Below are 20,350 nucleotides of genomic sequence, written 5' to 3'. Positions count from 1 at the left end.
ACAATACATCGTAGGCAACGAACAGTACTTTGTAAATTGCAGGATACGTTTAGAGAACAATGACCTACGATCTATTTACGGGTAGGCTACGAAAGGTTACATACAAACCAGTAATTTCTTTCTGTACCGTAAAAAGAATAGATCTTGCGTGAATATAAGTGGCGCATCAGAACCAGTGCCTAAAATGTGCATAACCCAATTTATGAGCTCAGAAATCGATTGAAACAACCTATAATTACTTAAAAATCCCCCCCCCCCCAGCGCGGGGGGGGGGGGGGCTCTCATTTTTATACACTCCCCCCCCCCCCCCCAACTACTAAAAACGGATCTGTGCGGAATGGGGTTTGAGGGAAAGGGGTTAGTTGTCGATGAAAAGGTGCTACTAAAAAAATTGGTGGTGCTACCAAAAATTATTATGAGCCATCATACAAATTTGATAGTGCTACCAAGTAAAAAAGTTAATTTGCAGCCCTGATAAATAAGAAACAACAAATTGTGGAATTATATTTATCCTATTCTTTATTAACTCATACTGACTGAATAATGGATTTGCACAAAATGAGCCACAATATATTAAAAAAATATTTCTTACTGAAATTACAACAGAATAATAACGCAATATTTCATATAAATTACTACACAGGCTTTTGCTAAAGTTTGTCAAAATGTAATAACATTTCTGCTATTATAACGCAATAACATGGGTGTAAAATAGAATTAGATATAAAGTCAAATAAAAAGAAAGGGTAATCAACTCAACAGTTATTTGAAAAATTGAAAGAGGATGCATGAATATGATTCTATTTTCGGCAAGGAATTCAGTGGTAATGAGAAATTATAAAATGCAGTTATCGAGAAATGTGACAATGTGGTTCAAAACATCTCTTTTTCCAGAAATGACTTCTGGCTGCCTTATCTTCAGCTACGGGTTCCATCCCACTCTGAAGCCCTTCAAACTTTATGACAAAAAATTGCGATGGACATGATGTCATACCCCATCCAAGAAAAACATAAAATATCCCATAAAGTTGGACAGTGTAGACAGACCAGCTTTAGAATACTCTACAGTAGTCTCCGAAAACCACAATTTTATTAAATGTCTCAAGGCTTGCAAATTCTTGCGGGTGGGCTAGCCCAATGTGCTAAGTCTTAGGAAAGTTCACTGTACTTAATACAAAACAAAAAAATACTACACATTTATTGATTTAAAATATGAAAATTAGTATTACTATTATCACTAAATTTATAAAGTACAGAACCCTATTAGGGGACACCTTCAGGACAAAGTGTCCCTTTAATAGAGGTTGGCCATGGTGTTGAAACATATCTTTCATCCGCTTGTTCCGCGGAAAAGTGTCCTCTTAATAGAGGTTCTACTGATTATTTTAATATCAATATTATAAAGAAAATCATACAACAACATACAACTGCATTTTCCATAACCACCAAATTGTATAAGACCACGCCCAACATGGTTGAACCAATTTTTGTAAGATTCAATTTTTAAAAGTAAACATCCTTTCTATTTGAATTGAATTAAAACACAATTTTCATGGTTGAAATGTATTTACAAATAAGTATAGTAAAGACTTGTTGTTATAATAACAGAATCTTTCTTTTTCTAATTTTACTATTATGAATATTAAAAATGCTTTTTAATAATACCTGTATATGTTTAATTTCAAATTAGGAGGCGAACAATCAGACAGATATCAAAATTAAATCTTAATTTATTGTATCATATAAATAGACCAATGCTCTGTCTATACTATCAAACTTCATCTTACTTTTTTGAACTAGTTTGATAGTGTAGACAGAGCTTAGCTCAAATTAGAGAATATCTTCTGCTATAATTATAAGAAATCAAATCAAAATCATGTTTTTAATTAAATGTTTAAATATATAATAATACATACAAGGATTTTCATATCAACCCAACAACCGTTTTATACACATTGCAGCTATTAATATTTAGTAAGTATTTATGGTGTACTAAAACATGATACTTTAAAATCCTAAGCCTGAAAAATACGCAAAATGTATTAGGCAAGTTGTGAATTTGCATATTTACAAATCTTGCATTTAATGTTCTCGATTTTAACTTGAATTTTTTATGGTCTAAAAAACACCCCCCTATGTTTACATACGGTCGGTACTGTATCTCTCGCATAATTTGTAAAATATTACATCATGTGGCGCCTGTATTAGCTTAGCGTCTATGATACAGGCAAAACAGACCCATTTTTATGTTCAATTGGCAGATCCAAACCAGTAGTACATAGTTTTTAAAATAAAGTATTATTATTATAAATATGGATTTTTTCAGGCAAAAATTATGTTTCATGCACATTGTATGCATCAAGCTATTGGTAAATAAGTTTGCTACAAAACATACTTATGTAATGACAGGACATATACCTGTCTTATATTTCTTATGCTCTGTTTACTTAATACAAAATATGGCTGTCTGTAAAGGAATTGTAGTATACACTGTACATATACAAACCAAAATGATGTAGTGGGCAATAAGTGAAAAAAGATAAAAATGCCCAAAACACCACAATTGTTTGTGTTGCTTCAATGCTGATTTAAACCTTAGTTAACCAGACTGAACAACCAAGAAATCCAGAGAGTTTGAATCGTGAGGCCCTGGGAGTCTAGGCCTAGAAATGGTCTACCTTTTCTAGGCACGTCCTGGGAGTCTTAGGCCTAGAAATGTCCCACTTTTCTAGGCCCTGGGAGTCTTAGGCCTAGAAATTTCCCACTTTTCTAGGCCCTGGGAGTCTTAGGCCTAGAAACTGTCAGCGATGTACTAGCTGGACGGTCCTGCTTGGTCTGTGTCTTTGTTTTCATGTTTTAATGCTAACCTTTCAATGTCTCCAAGACTAAGATTGCTAAGATCTGAAGAAAATTGCTGCAAATAAAAAGAGTTTTATTATTCATGTGAAGGTAGTGGTACACTTTTTATTATAAATAGGGTTAGGATATTGACACCTCTAAATCTCACCACAATTGAAGAAAAATTCCTAGAAATATTGTTAAAAAACAGGGTCCTTACCAATTTATATTGATGAAGAACCTTTTCGGCATCTTCTTGTGAAAAATGCTTACAAAGTTTTGAACGCAGTTTTTCCCAAAATTCTGTAGATGTTCCTATTTTTGATGTACTTAGTGGGTCATTTTCAGATTCTGGTTTTCTTACCACAAGGTGTATCTTTGTATTGGGACCTATATTGTAGTCATTCAAAGCTGATCCATCTAAAACAAAAACGTATATAAGTATAATTCAGAATACAATAGAAAACTCCTTGGTTGGGACACCTCTATTAATGGAAACATTTCAACAAACGAGGGGAAATATATGTGGCCAATTATTATAATATTATGGCCAACCTGCATTCAGAGGGCAATGGTTATTTAATTAATAACAATAAAATAATTGTCTCAATTTAATTAATTAGGCTATCTGTAAGTTCATTTGAATGTATTATGGATACAACAGACAGAATTATATAATGGTCACATTTTATATAGTGGGTATCACACAGGGGTGCATCATGGTATTCATAATATTATTATTAATAAGGTATGACGTACATCGGACAAATGATGCAGCTCTCCAGGGGTTGTATAGTGGGCCATACAATTGACAAGTACATACCACAATAATAAAAATAAATAGCAAAGTTGTGATTTCAATTCAAATCGGATCAAATACCAACCTGATAAAGTCTTTCCCCTAAAAACTAATCTCTGAAGATGGACAGGAACATCAAGCTCTCTTGCTACCATTCTCTTAACCGATAAAATTGATTCTTGGTTCATTACCTCAAAAGAAAAACATATTATTACATTAGTAGTTTTAACTACTAATACCCAGGCCTAGAAGGCAAGTCTAAGCTAGGCCTAGTAGTAGTACCATCCTCACGCCAGCACCAGCGTCTGCTGGTGGTGATTTAGCTACCAACCCATTCACGGGAAGTGGTCTAAATTAAACGAAATAAACAGGTTAAATATCATATATTTTCAATAAATTAATGTACTTTCAATTCCTATATACTATATACCTCTATTGAACATTCTTTTCTTCCGCCTGGTAGTATTTTTACAGTTAAAATCATCATTAGAAGAAATTCTTCCTTCCCGAACTGGGCCTAGCCTAGTTGCGTACGTGAAATACCGGAATGCGACACACTGAAAAATCGTTCGAATCCACAACAGAAATCAATTTTTATTTTTATCACCTGCTGGCTGAAACCAGACGTTGCCCACAAACATTTTTACATTCATTGTACCCTAAATCTTTATGAGACTTTTATTTTAAGTTAGGAAAAACTGTATTCATATTTATAAATAGTATTACACTATTCTATAACATTTTTGATGAACAGATGCCTTTATTTATACATAATAATTGTGTCAAATTAAAACCAAAGCGTCTGGATAAGCGACTATAAGAGGGAAAATCCCATTATGCTACATATTATTTTTTTGAAAATTTTAATTGATTTTTTAGCATTAAAGTTTAAATATAAAATTAAAGGGGCTATGATATGTGTAACATGATTTATTAAAGATTCTGAAAATCATCAAAACAGACATTAAGTCATTATTAATTTATTCCAAGAAGTTATATAAGAATTGAAAAATAACAAAAGTTGATGGTATGGATGGTATCAATTTAATTATATAAGAATACAAAATGCGCGATTTTAACGAGCTGCGCATTTAAAATTGGATTGAATAAACAAATATGTAGATGATTAAGAATTATTATAATATACAATTGGAATCAAATAAAATATTAAAATATCACTGTTTTGATAGGTGCTTCATACATTTGTTATGCGCGCTTTGAACGATTTGCGCAATTTGAAATTGCGCAAAAAAAATCCTTGCGTAATTTGAATTGAAACATGTGTTTCAAATTGCGCAAGCAACGTATTAAATTGCGCAAGTAATCTGCAAATTGCGCAAGGTTTTTCGACAGATTGTGAAATCATGCACACCCATATTTTTATAGTAATTTCTAAGAATGATTCAAAATTAAAGATAAATATCGCATTTCCTTATTTTAGTAGTGCAAATATTGTTATAAGTTAGCATACCGTCGAAGAACCGACGAAGGAAAACGAAGCGGTGGTGTTCCACCAGGCGGGCACGGCTATACTACTCTAGCCTAGCTAGGGTCTGGACTACTGATACTGACTAGGTTACATGGCCTAGCTTAAACTAATATTAAAAACTTAAAAAGTGAGTATTAAACATTATCTTCATTGAAATGGTCTTATTTATATAATAAAATACTAAATTTTAAACTCCTCTGCCTAGGCCTAGCCTAGCCATGTATGGGAAAATTTACAGTTCGTTTTCAAAATGCGCAAAGGTGTCATATTGCGCAAGAACTATCTTGCGCAATTTACAAATTGTGCAGCGCAATTTAAAATTGCGCAAAGATTTTCTTGCGCCATTTGAAATTGCGCAAAAAAATCCTTGCGCAATTTGAAATTGCGCAAGAATTCTTTGCGCAATTTCAAATTGCGCAAGGATTTTTTTGCGCAATTTCAAGTTGCGCAAATCGCGCATAACACATATATATAGAGGGCGACGTTTACAAACTTACATATTATAGAGGGCGACGTCTACAAATAAACATTCATTCATTATTCATAAAGTTTCTCGGTTCGGTGGTTTTGACTGTTGTTCTCCTCTTATCTCCCCAAATTATAGCAAAATGGGGATTCTTGCTTATTTTATAACTGCTATTCTGTTGCTTGCTTCTCTGTGTTATTTTAACAAAACTGTGCGATTTCATATCAAGAACATTTGTTTTTTATTAATATTTCTAGTGATCGGGTTTGTCGTCTGTGTGAAGAGTTTTACCAGGCCAGGTGATGTTCGCAACATGAAGTGAGTGTTGTTTAGCATTGGTATCATGCGCTAATCTAGGCACCCTGGTCTATTATTATATAATTATAATGCGCGACACTACATTTGGTCCGTGTAATAGGCCTTTTTGGTGTACGTTTGGTTTCTTTTTGGATAGGCCTAGATAATAATCAGACGATGGTTTTGTTTTTTTCCAGGTCAAATGTTAATTACCCTCTCCATGGTTTCTATTTTAAGTACAATTAGTAATAGCATAAAAATGATTAGTGATTGCAGCAGTAGTGCTATAAATTAATTTTAAAGTTTCAGCATACTCCATTAAGTTTACATTTCCCCATTTTATTTTGGTTTAACTAAAATCAAAAAGGTAGTTTAGATTCGTCAAACAACTGTTTTTATCTCGTGCTCATTTCTTATCTTAATCGTTTCCCCTAATATAAATAATAAATATGGCAACAATGACTGGCAAAGTTAGTACTGTATTGCTAAGTCAAATAAATATTTCAAGTCTTCTTTGTTCAGTGATTGTTTTGATAAACTTAAATTCCTTCATGCTCACCTGATGTTAAAAACAAACAAGAACAGCTCTAATAAAAAATATACTATTATTTTAGTGTTTGCTGTTCAAATTATAGATATGGTTTTCCAGATTTTAACTAATTCTATTTCAACTTTATAATAAAAATATATAAAAAATCTTTTACAGTTTATCATATATTGATAGATTCTAATATTCATTAAATACAATGTTTGAAATTTGATTTTTCAGATGGTGGCGATACGCACAACACTTTGTTCGTACTTTTACTCTTTTCAATATGGAAATTAAAAGTGAAAATTTGGAAGTTCTGAACACAGAGGAATCATGTGTTATAGTGAGCAACCATCAAAGCGAAATGGACCAAATGGGTATGTGTAATGTCCTGATATAAGCCCTGTGTATTGTCCTACAATTATTTATAATATAAACACTTTTATACACAATATATTTTATATTTATTACTATTTTTCTGTTAGCTCTTGTTGATGTATGGAACCACATCGGGGGAACCTGTACTATTCTGGCTAAAGAATCCATTAAGTATATGGGTACGCTAGGCCTAGGGTGTCTGTTCAGCGGAGTTGTATTCGTTGATAGAAAAAATAGAGAAAAATCAAGGAAATGTATGCAAGAGGTAGTACGAAGGATGCAAGAGGAAAAGGTTAAAGTTCATTTTTACCATATAAACATTTCATATATTAGATCAGTTAAAAAGCAAACTCCTAATATGGTAGTGATATACCCAAATATAGTTGTGGTATGACATTATCATGTCTATATATGGGCACATATTTTTTTGTCAAATAAAGTTTGATACCTCCTTCTTTTTAGTTGAAACTGTGGTTGTATCCTGAAGGGACTCGAACCATGAACATGGATATTGATATGAGAGAGTTTAAGAAGGGTGCTTTCCATATGGCCATACAAGCTCAGGTAAAAGGTGTTGCTCAAACAAAGAGAAAAAACAACAAATATTAATTATGTAATTTTAGTACAAATCACCAATTATTGAATTATTATTTTTAAGTGAAGTCATAGGTAGTGGTACTATTTTGGCCATGAGAAAAATGAGGATTTGTACCCAGAATTGGTAAGCAAGAACTAATGCTAATGTCCACTAAGCATGTTAGTCACTAAAGCATGTTAACCAACAAGCTTCAGTTCACTAACATTTTGAAAAGTGGTTACTATTAGTTAACCTGTTATTATTCCTTTTGTCTAGGTACCTATTGTTCCTGTGGTGATGTCATGCTACAAACACATGTACAATATAAAAACACAGACATTCAATAAAGGTATTTATACAAGTGTGATGTCATCATGATGGTGATGTTGTCATTAATGACACTGTATGTGAAAAAGTGTGATGTCATTCACCACTCTGTGATGTCATCATTAATGATATGATACTGTATGTGAAAAAGTGTGATGTCATTCACCACTCTGTGATGTCATCATTAATGACACTGTATGTGAAAAAGTGTGATGTCATTCACCACTCTGTGATGTCATCATTAATGACACTGTATGTAAAAAAAGTGTGATGTCATCCACCACTTTGTCCACACAACCACATCCACTTTTAACGATTTAAATCAAAATAATTTACTATTTACACTGCAGTGACAATAAATTTGATTGGACTCCCGGCGTTTGAAACGAAGGGATTGACGGAAGACGACGTCCCGGAGTTAATCCACAAGGTTAGGGAAAGCATGTTGGCCACATACAGGAAAACAGTTCCTGTTGGAATAAACAATGTAGAGAATGAAAGCACGGTATCAAACAGGAAGGCAAATGAGATGAATGGTACCAAAATAATGGAGCGGGAACAGTAAAAAGATGAAAAAATATGGTTTTGCGGGTTTATACTAAGGTATCAGGGGTAATCATTACTATATATGGGAACATCATTCCTAAATATGGAACCTTTTAACCTTATATGGGGCAATTGTACTTAACTAGTGGATATATGAGCACACCTTTTAAAATCTATACATAATGATAATTTCTACTATAATGAACACATCTTGAGTATAAAAATATATGACAGACCAAACTATACATATTATTTTAAGCACAAACAAATAATAATATTGTTTTTAAGTATGAAATAATTTAACACGTTAATTTATTTTTAAATGATTATAAATTCCATTCCATAAACAATTATTTATTAAATGTATTATTATTGCCTAATTTGCTTGCCTTTAAGTTCCGTATGTTTTGCAATACAAATTTAATTCTAACACATAATTTTTTTTTTATGATGTAAATTAATGTTTAATGATGGTGGTGAATAAAATGGTTTAATAACGCAATATAATAACTTAATTTTGATAAGAGTTCTACTAAGCCTTCAAGTTGGAAGCCTTTAAATACAAATTTAGGTTGTTATTAGTATATACTGTACCTTTCTTATTGCTATAGAACTAGTATTAAACTGTTTTGTACTGAGTAATAGTGTAATTAAAAAAGAACTTTTTATTACAAAATGTATACACACGTTTTTTATAGACACAGAATTAAAAAAATCCAGTCTTATTCATATTTAACAATAAAATTAAGTAAAAATGTATGCATACAAATTACATTTCAACTTAATGTTGATCAATATTTTTGGCACACATGGCGTTTCATATGTATATAACTACACATTTGGAGCAAGTCTAACAAATGATCTTTTTTCTATTGAAAGTATCGGTGAAATAATATTTTTAGCACAACCAGTATTATGACATCCAGTATTTAGTAGTAGTATTTTTTTATTGGTATTAAATAGATGATCAAATCTGTAAGTATATCATTTTAAATTTTATGGAATCAGTTATAATAATTTGTAAGTGTATTTTAAAATGTAATGTTAAATATTAAGTTAAGTCAGTATTCCCACAGATCTTTCTGTAACAGATTAATGAACTGTATCTAGGCAAATGCAGTGATACACCAATTAGATGTACTCACATGTGACAAATATCAATGACAACTATGCATTATTTTAATTTTGTACTATATTGAATATGGCTGCCACTGCAACGTGCAATTGTGATTGGTACTAGTAAACAAATTTAGTATGTAACAATGAAGTATTAAAATTTGAACTGATAAAAATGTGTCAAATTCTGTTCTTTTTTTTTCTGTGGAATGATATAATAATTTGTTGTTGTCTTAAACTCTGTCTACTATCAAACTAGTTTGACAAAAAAAGTGTGATGTGCCCAAATATGGTAGTGATATGACATCATGTCCATATAACGGTACGCCACATTTTGTTCATTTTGTTTGATAGTTTAGACTATGGAGCATTGGCAGCAATTCTAGGTACTGTATAAATTGTTCAGTATCAGGCAAATAATGTTAGGTCTGTATAATAGACCATAAGCCAAACTTAACTTTAAGATACAGTTGCCACATGTGGTACATTGTGACACTGTATTATAGAAGTTGCCTATGATACTGGAATAATTATGCCATATGTGGAGATACAGTACAGAGGTGAATTAAAAATAATGACAATACTTGCCTATTATATACTTTGTTAACATCATACATGTAAACAGATTAAATAATTACACAATGTTTCTCGCATATAAAATTTAAATAACAAAATGAATAATACGACATCATTTAATGTTTAAAAAAAAACATAAAATCAATATAAAAAAGACCCAAGATAAAGGAATTGTTTTTGTACTTATGCTGTTAATTGCTAACAAAATAATTCAAATAAACATTAATCTATATACACATCAATTAGTTACAGTTAAATGGTTTACATGGTGCTACGACCATTTTGTCGGAAATAAATTTAATATTCATACCACTAATGAGTTTTATCCAATCAGCAATCAGAACGTCGGTGAGCGACTGTGGTCTTGACGACCTTTGCCATGGAGAGGGCGTTCAAGTTGTGATTGTGAAAACCAATGAAGCGTTAAATGCAACTTTATCAACGTTAGATGGGCGTGTTTGGTAAGCCTAGAAGCTCGACTTTATCATAAGAAATATGGATTTCTACCAATTTTGTTCGATGTTGTTAGCAGTTATTTTGCTAATTATATCCTTGTGTTACGTTTCGAGTACGTTTAAATTCTATGCTAAAAACATTACACTGTTATTTTGGCATGGATTCATCGCGGTGTTTGTCGCGATCGCATCCCTTCCAAACCCTGGCGATCAATCAAATATGAGGTAAGTTCAACATGCTTAGGCTTAAAATAGACTTCTTCTCTATTTAAAGTTTTTAATTAAGCAAACTTTATATATCCCCAATGCCTATTCAATGAGTTGGCATTTCTTTGGGTGGTCAAATTATCTGTTTTTTTAATATATTATCGTCACTAACTTTAGCCAGTTTCGACGATGATTATTAAGTCTCAGGGCCGAATCGTCCCTGAATCATTATTAAAAATCTGTGTCAAGGTCAATATAATACAATAACTAAAAATGAAAGGAATTGCTAATCCTGACAAGTTCTATTCTATTTATACTTGCCTCAAGGATAGATGACAAAAGAACTGTATAATAAATACAAACAAGTATACCGGTAAAATAATTAATAGATATGTAAACAATGAAGTAACCAAGTTTTAATAAATATAAAAAGATATGTAAACAATGAAGTAACCAAGTTTTAATAAATATAAAAATATGTGTAAACAATGAAGTAACCAAGTTTTAATAAATATAAAAATATATGTAAACAATGAAGTAACCAAGTTTTAATAAATATAAAAATATATGTAAACAATGAAGTAACCAAGTTTTAATAAATATAAAAATATATGTAAACAATGAAGTAACCAAGTTTTAATAAATATAAAAATATATGTAAACAATGAAGTAACCAAGTTTTAATAAATATAAAAAGATATGTAAACAATGAAGTAACCAAGTTTTAATAAATATAAAAATATATGTAAACAATGAAGTAACAAAGTTTTCTGCTGTTATTTTATTTATTTATTTATGCTCTACCTTGGTATTGAGCACTCTATCCTAACGGTCTGATAATTTTAACCTGAATAAAATTATATGTATGTGTACAATAATAATAACGTTTAGAATCATTTCTATTTTTTTTTGTAATTGAAATAAACAAAAAAATAATTCATGTAATGTTATTTAATAATTTTGTAAGAAATACTAAACCATTTGTTAAACGGAGTCTATTATTATAATATGGAACATCAAACACTATGAAAATGAATACACAAATTTGACAATATTATGTAACGAGCTCTCCCAAACCCAGATTACACTTCTTCCAAATCAAATGTAAATTCAATGCGTCATTATTTTGTTTATTGTTTTTTACTACAGGTTTTGGAGGATTTTTGTAGATTTTTTCAACACGCATTGGCTGTTTGGAATTAACGTTAAAGTTGAGAATGGAGAGATACTTGAGACAGATAAAGCATGCATTGTCGTTAGTAACCATCAAGATACTATGGATATTGCAGGTATACCAGCACTTGTATTTTTATATTTTTAAATTGTGCATAATTAAAAGAATTTTATCTGGTTGCTTTATTAAAAGATAGTTTTATGTTTCTTTAATTTTACTGTACACACCGAGTCATTTAGGCCAGGAGACTCCCGTATTTTAGATGCGCCTCTGCCCTAACATCGTGCTTCCAGTTTTCCACATTTTCTTGCAGATTACAAAGATAACTGTTGTATATTAAATGTAACAAAAAAGCGGTCATAATTGTTTTATTTATTCATTTTCCGAACGAAAAGTGGATTCCTCCTCACATAGGCACTCCTTATCTGCACTGTTAACCTGAAGAAAACACCACCACCTGTTTTTTTTTTACTTCTTGGCTCTGTAGTAGGATGTATGACCCATTAAATATCTAATCTAATAATTAAACTGTCATGCTTTTTCAGCTTCTGTTGCGTTCTGGCCATCCAGATGTACAATCGTCGCTAAAAAATCTCTACAGTACGCTTTCACGTTTGGAATAGCTAGTATGCTCGCCGGAGCAGTGTTTGTAAAGCGACGACGTGACCCAGTTGAGGCGAAAAAGAATGTTGATAAATGTGTTAACTTAATGAAATATCATAATGTAAGTATGTTTAATATTGATATAAAGTTTGCGGTACAACACCTGAAAACAACTGTTTCTAGACTTTTTGATCAATATACTGTAACCATCCTCAGAAGTGAGAATGAAGTATGTTACATAAAATTATATTATTAAAATATTATAATTATTAAAATATTATAATTATTAACTATTAACTCCATATTTTCTGAATATCTGTCTTGGTACCAGTACAGTAGGTGGAGTGGTCCTGCAATAAAATCCTAACTATACAGTACATATTAGTTAGATGGTAAAATCTCTTTGATTTGACAGCTATCAAGTTGATGAAAGCAATGTTAAAAAACAGCATACTGTACCCAATAATTAATATAACATAAATAAAATATAATCATTTATGACAGATTATTCACATTGAAGAAGAATACCTGAAAAGTAAGTTTATTAAAATGCTTAAATCTAATGATTGCTTTGGTTTTTATTTTTGTTTTGATCCCTTTACAATTCAATTTGTTTATGTGCGCTTTTCAAACCTAAATAGACAAAGTACCGTAATGTTTTTGTGGGTAGTATTGTCTTTCCAGCATTAATATTCTTCTGTATGGATAAAAATACATGTACCACCATCATACTGCAATGTGTCAAGGTCATAGGTCGTGTATGATATCACCGCTAATTCATTATACTTGCTGCTCAATTTCTCAAGATTACAAACTTTTAAACTTTCATTTTTTTCTTTGCTTTAAAATAGCAAATTTTACAATATTTAAAAATATTTTTGTTTCTAGTATTATGTTTTTATTATGTAAAATTTTGTTACAAACTTTCTTGTTAATCTTATTTATTGCTAAACAATTCTTTTACAGAATTTTGATTAATAATATGCATTTAATATATAGTTTTTTGTAGTGTTTGTACTGTATATAGTGCCTTAATATAGAGAATAAATTTATAAGTTATATTTGCTTGCATTGTACATACAATTATTTTCATGACATGTTGTGCAGCTGTTGATTAAAAAATAATTGATTCTACACATGCTCAGTCATAAATGTATTATGAGCATGTGCAGTTGAACGATATGTATGTATAATTGATACTATTGGCAATTATAACACAATAAATAAACAGTGCAGTACAGATGGAAGAAAAGGGCGTTAATAATGTAGATTTTTATAGCGTCATATCCCCATAACCGCAAAAACAATCATCCAAGTCAATTAGGATAACATAAAGCTCTGTCTACACTATCAAACATTATGTGATGATGTCATTGTCACTACCATATCACATTATTTTTGTCAAAACCAGTTTGATAGTGTAGACAGGAGCTTAACGACTTTTGTGATCGAAATCAACTGGAAAAGCCACCCTAAATTAACCAGGGCCATATATATATATTTTTTTTGGCAGGTCAAGATATGGATGTACCCAGAGGGAACGAGATCTGGTAACAACCAGATTGATATGTTACCATTCAAGAAAGGGGCATTCCATATGGCCATTCAAGCTCAGGTATCGTGTTTCAGTAACACATTAAATTTGTCTTATCTGTAATTTCAACATTGTTAGAGTGTACAGTAGACCCCCTATTGAGGGTACACCTTCAGGACCCAACAAATTGTCCCCTTGATATGGGTGACCCCTTATAGGGGTGTCCAAAAGAAGGGATACTGTATAATACTGAATAATAAATGTCAATAAGTTTGTGTCCCGGTACCTATGAGAATTTTATATGCCGTTTATAAAACAATAATTATTAGTCAGATTTCTAGCATAGATACATGCAAATAACTATCAAATTAAAAAGATTATTCTAGTCTTAATTTAAAGATTTCCTTTTTATTTTTAGGTTCCAATTGTACCAGTTGTTTTTTCGTACTACAAACATCAGTACAATACTCAACTACGCAAGTTTGATAAAGGTAAGTAGATTGGAAGACAAACATAGTCGCATGCTATATTATAAATAATTGGTTTACAATATAAAATATATTTGTGGACATCACCTGCAGATCAAAAGTTGTGTACTCAAAATGATGCTTTTCCAACAGTTAGCAAACACAGACTACAGCTAATCAGTTGATATGCAAACAAAGCACCATATTGACACGCGTTGTTTGATCAAGATTTATTCAAATCAAATTCATACAAAATTGTAATTGAATATTACAGTTCAATTCAGTAAGTTGAGTGGCCGAGCGGTTAAGACAGTGAAACCGTAATTACGTAGCCATAACATCGGCAGGGGTTCGAGGCTCACTCACTCCATGGTTCTGGTGGTAGAACGAGTCTTCTCGGATAAGGACTATAAACCGTAGGTACAGTGTACACATCTAGCTCGTGTGCACTTTAAAGAACCTAGTACATCTTTCGAGACGAGTAGGGGGTTACCCCGGTGTATTAGTACATCACAGCCACTGATCACCAACTGGAGGTCGCCCAGTATCAATATAAAACAAACAAAAAACAGTATATTTTCTATCAATCAATTGTCAATTTACAGTGAATAGTATAGCGAGAATTTTGGAACTGATAAAAACAAAGGGAACACTATTTTCTAAATAAAAATTTTCAATTTATAAAAATGGTTATTTTTACAGTGAATATCACGGCAAGAATTTTGGAACCAATAGAAACCAAGGGAATGACGGAAGAAAATCTTGAAACGCTTTTAGAAACGTGCCGAAACAGGATGCTGGAAACTTACTACCAAATCTCCAAGTACTTACCCCCAACAGTACAGAAAAGTCTAAATACGGCACAGAGCAATGGGAAAATTGAACGCAATCAAAATGAGATAACAAGACAAGACGGAATGATTGGGAACGGGGTAGGGAACGGGGTCATGGATGAGGAAGACAGGAGGAAGTTGTGTGAAAGTAGTAGAAAAGGGAGATAAAAGGCTTTAGATTTTATCTCTAGAATTATACATACCAAATAAATTAACTAAAAACGTATTCAAGGAAAAAGAGAAACCTGTGAAATCTGATTTATACCAGGAAAAAAAAAACATACCAAATACATTTTACATGGTCAAGAAGTTTTTAAACACTTTTATATAATTTAAAAAAAAACCACTGGAAATAATGCCAAATATATTCTAAAAATTCTAAATAAATTTTGAAATGAAAGAACTATTGGTTTTACTTAATTGGTTTATTGTATAATTATGTATGGATTATAGATGTAGTTTGAGATGTCAAGAATTACAGTTTTGTTTTATGCTGCTACTAAATTAAAATATTTAAATTGTTGCTGTCTTGCATTAGGTATTATATATTTTGTATTAAAAACATTTGTTTATTTTCTTACTAGGGTGTGCACGGCAAACTATTATTGGTATATTTTATATGAAGGTATAAGGATTCTGAAACTACTAAGAAATATGAAGATATCCTAACTTGATTAAAATATAGCTAATTATTAGTGCATTTCATTTTATATAATTTACAGGGTTAAATAAATGGTTTTTTGTTAATTATTTAAAATAAATTTTTAAAATATTACATTATATTTTCAGATTATCACAGGGAGGATCCATATTGGTTTTTTCATGTGAAAAAGGTTTAATGCTTCCAATACTCATGAACTATTCAAACACCTTCTTAAACTTAATAGTTCAGTACAAGAGTTTCCATAATCTTCATACATTTTAAATTTCTTTTTGTATATAATTTAACAGTTATGTTTATATTTTAGGCTTAGTTATTTACCCAGGTAAGTAAGTGACCTACCCACCAAAGTTAGATATAATTGGCCCTTAAAATCATACGGGTACAAAACTAAGCCTAAATGAAACATAACATAACACTAGTGCATAAAGTGAATAACAGTGCCTTAATTATAATTACCTCAATGTTTAAGAACAAATCAATGTGTGTTTATTTATATTGAAGTAGGTGTTTTTAGTTTAAAATTTAAGTTTTCAAAGCATGATTACTGTATGTCATATATCATGTTTTCATGGTAGACATCGCTGCAAGTTTGATTGTTTTTTTATTTAAAATCATGAATACTATAACATTTTCTATTACAATATTCCAATTGGTGGTCGCCAACAAAAAAATACCTTCCATTCATTTTTGTTCTCTGTACTCATTAAATGATTCTTCCTGAATATATTTAATTTTGATAAAAATAAAGTTTATTTTTTAAGTATTGAAAAAATCATAATGTTGTAAATATGTTTTGGTGATGGAATGTTTATTTAAAATGATTTTTATTTTATATTTTAAGTTATTCAGCATTTGCAGTGAATGATTTAATAAAGAAAACAGAAAACTATAAATGTTTTGACCAATTTGTAAATAGGAACAAAAGGGTACAAGGTATAAGTAAAAGTTCTTTCAAGACGTAATCTGTCTTTGGAACATACTACTCCTAAAAGCCATGACTAGAGGGATTCAAGAATTGTATTTGTGATGATGACCTAAAATTAAAAACCTGTATAAATATAACCAACTCAGCTGTCACCAATACTCAAACGTGATTCTGCACAGTAAAGAGGGAGATGATGAGCAATGTACACTACATGTATGAACCGTCACTAGAAAGATGCCTAAATGGGTTTGGTATTCATCCTTGAAATGAGCATTCTGTTTATCAATCACAAATCTATATAAAACAACAAAACAATAATTAAGCTCTGTCTACACTATCAAACTTTATGTGACATGATAATGTTATATCACTGTCAAATTTGAGCATATCACTACCGTATTTGGGTACAACACACCTTATTTTGTCAAACTAGTTTGATAGTGTGGACAGAGCTACAGTAGATAAATATAAAATAACTAACTAATAAAACTTCAAAATTTTAGTTTATACTCCAGACGATTTTATGAGTTAAATATCTCTCTTCAATCATAAGGTTATATTTGGTTACCTTGTTTAAATATCAAAATAATTCTGGTTGCTTAACCAATAGCAACAATTTGTGTAACAAACAATTTGTATAATTTAGATGATCATCATTAGTCCGGCTTCCAAGTTGGAAACACACAAGCCTCGCTACCACGTCAAGGTTGATGATCACAGCGAGGACACCTAGGGCAGGTAGCATGTGTAATGATGCTCCTCGAAGGTGGAAAAAACATATAAAACAAAATACATTCATCAAAAATATATAAGGAAACATATACAGTATTATATTTTATTTAAAAAAATGCATTTATCATGAAATACATATAAATTATATAAATTGCAATGCATTATAATTAATTGACCAAGTTGCTTAAGACTAAGTGAGCAAGTTACGATGTTAAGAGACAGATATGGGTATTAAAATGATGTTATAAGAAGGGTGAATATTTTTCACAATATGAAAAGCAAAAGTGGAATGGATATGAGGTAAAAGTTAAGTGATTTTAGGAATGGATTAGAGACAGACATGGGTAAACGATGTGATAGTCACAGCCATTAGATATCAGAAAGGGTGAAGTATGGTGGGGAAAATATTTTGCACAATATAAAGAGCAAAAGTTGAATGGATATGAGGTAAAAGTTAAGTAATTGATAGACTATTATTGTAAGCAAGTTATGGATGGGTTACAGACAGACATGTGTAAATCACATAATCACAACAATTAGATTTCAGAAGGGGTGAAGTATGGTGGGGTAAATATTTTGCACAATATAAAAAGAAAATTGAATGGATGCGGTATAAAAGTGAAGTAATTGACACAAGCCTAATTGTGAGCAGGTTAAAATGTTAGGGATGGGGTTACAGACAGACATGGGTAAATGATATTATAATCACAATTAGATTCTACAGAAGGGGTGAAGTATGGTGGGAAAATATTTTGCACAATATAAAAGAATGGAAAGCAAATGAAAAATAATAGTTAGGAATGGATTAGACAGAGACATGTTAAATGATGTGATAATCACACCAGATTAGATTAAATCCAGTTTAGATTTCAGAAGGGTTGAATTATGGTGGGAAAATTATGGATGCAAGAGAGAGAAGGCAATGAAAAATAAATCTAATTGACACTGAGACTAATAAATAAACAAGTCAATATGTTATAAAACAGATAAATTATGTAATAATCACAGCAATTAGATTTCAGAAGGGGCCGTGGAAGTATGATGGGGAAAATATTTGCACAATTATAATAGAGCAAAAGTTGAATGTATACTAGACAGGGAAGGCAATGAAAAATAAAAGTTGAGTAATTGATACCAAGACAAATAAGTGAGCAAGTTATGAAAACATACACGAGTAAACTGTGAAAATCACAACAATTATATTTTAGAACGGGTGGAAGTATATGATGGGGAAAATATGAACGCGAAGGGACAGGCAATGAAAAATAAAAGCAAAGTAATTGAAACTAAGAATAATAAGTGGGCAAGTTAATAATTATATAAAATTACTGATGTTATAATCACAGCCAGTAGCTGGCAGAAAGGGTGGAAGTATGATGAGTTTACACAACATGATAGAGCATGCGAGGCATGGAAGACAATGAAAAATAAAAGCAAATATTTTGCATAATGTAATAGATAGAAGAAGTTGAATTGATGTGAAGCATGGAATAAATGGAGTGTACAAATAATAGTTAAGTAGTTGACATTTAAAACTAAGTGAGCTAGTCTTAAGAATGGAGGTTTGGTAGTGATTGCATAACAGGAATGACATGGAAACTGATGAGAAGGAAGTGGGATGAACTAAGTGAAGAAGATGGTATGGATGATGGAATTTGCTATAGCATTTGCATGATTGAAAGGTGTCCGTGATTGCAAACAGCATTGATGTGAGAGGATAGAGCATTTGCAATAATGGAAGTCAATAGTTATTACATCAGCATTGACATGGTAACCTAAATTATATATCAGAAGGGGTGGAAGTACAGTATGGTGGGGAAATATTTTGTAAAACATAAGTTGAATGGATGTGAAGCATGAAGGCAATGAAAATGTAGTAATTGACACTAAGAATAATAAGTGAGCAAGATTAAGATGTTAAGAATGGATTAAGCTTGGACTAAGATGTTAAGAATGGATTAAGCTTGGACTAAGACGATGTTAAAAATGGATTAAGCTTGGATTAAGATGTTAAGAATAGATTAAGCTTGGACTAAGATGTTAAAAACGGATTAAGATGTTAAGAATGGATTAAGATGTTAAGAATGGATTAGAGATAGACATGGGTAAATAATCTAATTACATTTCAGAAGGGTGGAAGTATGGTGGAAAAAGTGGTTTGCACAACATGAAGTTGAATGGATGCAAGACAAGGAAGCCAATTAAAAATAAAAGTTATGTAATTAACACTAGTGAGCAAGTTAAGAATTTAGGAATGAATTAGAGACAGACTTGGGTAAATGATGTTATAATTACAGCAATAGGTTTCAGAAGGGGTGGAAGTATAAGTGGGGAAAATATTTTGTCCAACCTTGTTGAATTGATGTGAAGCATGGAAGGCAATGAAAAATAAAAGTTGAGTAATTGATACCAAGACAAATAGTTATAACAAAAGTTATGATGACAGACATGGGTAAACTGTGATAGTCACGACAATTAGATTTTAGAAGGGGAGGAAGTGTGATGGGGAAAATATTTTGCAAATTATAACAGAGCAAAGGTGGAATGGATGCGAGACAGGGAAGGCAATGATTTTGCACAATATAATAGATGGAGGAAGTTGTATTGATGTGAAGCATGGAATAAATAGAATGAACAAAACAAGTTAAGTAGTTAGTTGACATTAAGACTATTTTAAGCATGGAGGATTGTAGGCTATAACAGGAATGACATGGAAAACTGATGAACTAAATGAAGAAGATGGTGCAGATAATGAAATTCATGCATGATTGAAAGGTGTAGTGGGAGTGATTGCAATAATAGAATTGACATTGAA

At 31.3% G+C, this 20,350-nt stretch overlaps 3 protein-coding genes across 3 annotated transcripts; 2 read left to right on the top strand and 1 right to left on the bottom strand.

The window, feature by feature from the left end:
• Positions 1-526: 526 nt before the first annotated feature.
• LOC140059225 (ubiquitin-like protein 4A-B) lies at positions 527-4,223 on the bottom strand. Its single transcript, XM_072105095.1, has 4 exons — positions 4,068-4,223; positions 3,723-3,828; positions 3,059-3,258; positions 527-2,914 (listed from the first exon to the last, which is right to left on the bottom strand). Exons 1-4 carry the CDS (start codon positions 4,122-4,124, stop codon positions 2,813-2,815), a joined length of 465 nt encoding a protein of 154 aa, XP_071961196.1. The 5' UTR covers positions 4,125-4,223; the 3' UTR covers positions 527-2,812.
• Positions 4,224-5,690: 1,467 nt separating this feature from the next.
• On the top strand, positions 5,691-9,541 carry LOC140059058 (1-acyl-sn-glycerol-3-phosphate acyltransferase beta-like). The gene is made up of 6 exons (XM_072104874.1): positions 5,691-5,910; positions 6,659-6,798; positions 6,907-7,091; positions 7,262-7,363; positions 7,653-7,725; positions 8,054-9,541. Exons 1-6 carry the CDS (start codon positions 5,735-5,737, stop codon positions 8,266-8,268), a joined length of 891 nt encoding a protein of 296 aa, XP_071960975.1. The 5' UTR covers positions 5,691-5,734; the 3' UTR covers positions 8,269-9,541.
• Positions 9,542-10,386: 845 nt separating this feature from the next.
• On the top strand, positions 10,387-16,597 carry LOC140059057 (1-acyl-sn-glycerol-3-phosphate acyltransferase beta-like). Its single transcript, XM_072104873.1, has 6 exons — positions 10,387-10,621; positions 11,753-11,892; positions 12,323-12,501; positions 13,894-13,995; positions 14,333-14,405; positions 15,084-16,597. The coding sequence occupies exons 1-6, from the start codon at positions 10,437-10,439 to the stop codon at positions 15,380-15,382; spliced, it is 978 nt and encodes a 325-aa protein (XP_071960974.1). The 5' UTR covers positions 10,387-10,436; the 3' UTR covers positions 15,383-16,597.
• The last annotated feature ends 3,753 nt before the right edge of the window (positions 16,598-20,350 follow it).

This window comes from Antedon mediterranea, chromosome 9 (genome assembly GCF_964355755.1).
Source record: "Antedon mediterranea chromosome 9, ecAntMedi1.1, whole genome shotgun sequence".
NCBI lineage: Eukaryota > Metazoa > Echinodermata > Crinoidea > Comatulida > Antedonidae > Antedon > Antedon mediterranea.
The sequence above is the reverse complement of the archived record's forward strand: the minus strand, read 5'-3'. Positions and strand labels throughout refer to the sequence as shown.

Bases quoted from the DNA above. Each gene is read 5' to 3' on its own strand.
- LOC140059225 (XM_072105095.1), bottom strand. From the start codon at position 4,124: ATGATGATTTTAACTGTAAAAATACTACCAGGCGGAAGAAAAGAATGT. The intron at 3,829-4,067 runs GTATATAGTATA...TTTTCTTTTGAG, and splicing joins GAAAAGAATGTTCAATAGAG to GTAATGAACCAAGAATCAAT. The intron at 2,915-3,058 runs GTAAGGACCCTG...TTTTATTTGCAG, and splicing joins TTCTTCATCAATATAAATTG to CAATTTTCTTCAGATCTTAG.
- LOC140059058 (XM_072104874.1), top strand. From the start codon at position 5,735: ATGGGGATTCTTGCTTATTTTATAACTGCTATTCTGTTGCTTGCTTCT. The intron at 5,911-6,658 runs GTGAGTGTTGTT...TTGATTTTTCAG, and splicing joins GGTGATGTTCGCAACATGAA to ATGGTGGCGATACGCACAAC. The intron at 7,092-7,261 runs GTTAAAGTTCAT...CCTTCTTTTTAG, and splicing joins GAAGGATGCAAGAGGAAAAG to TTGAAACTGTGGTTGTATCC.
- LOC140059057 (XM_072104873.1), top strand. From the start codon at position 10,437: ATGGATTTCTACCAATTTTGTTCGATGTTGTTAGCAGTTATTTTGCTA. The intron at 11,893-12,322 runs GTATACCAGCAC...ATGCTTTTTCAG, and splicing joins AGATACTATGGATATTGCAG to CTTCTGTTGCGTTCTGGCCA. The intron at 13,996-14,332 runs GTATCGTGTTTC...TTTTATTTTTAG, and splicing joins ATATGGCCATTCAAGCTCAG to GTTCCAATTGTACCAGTTGT.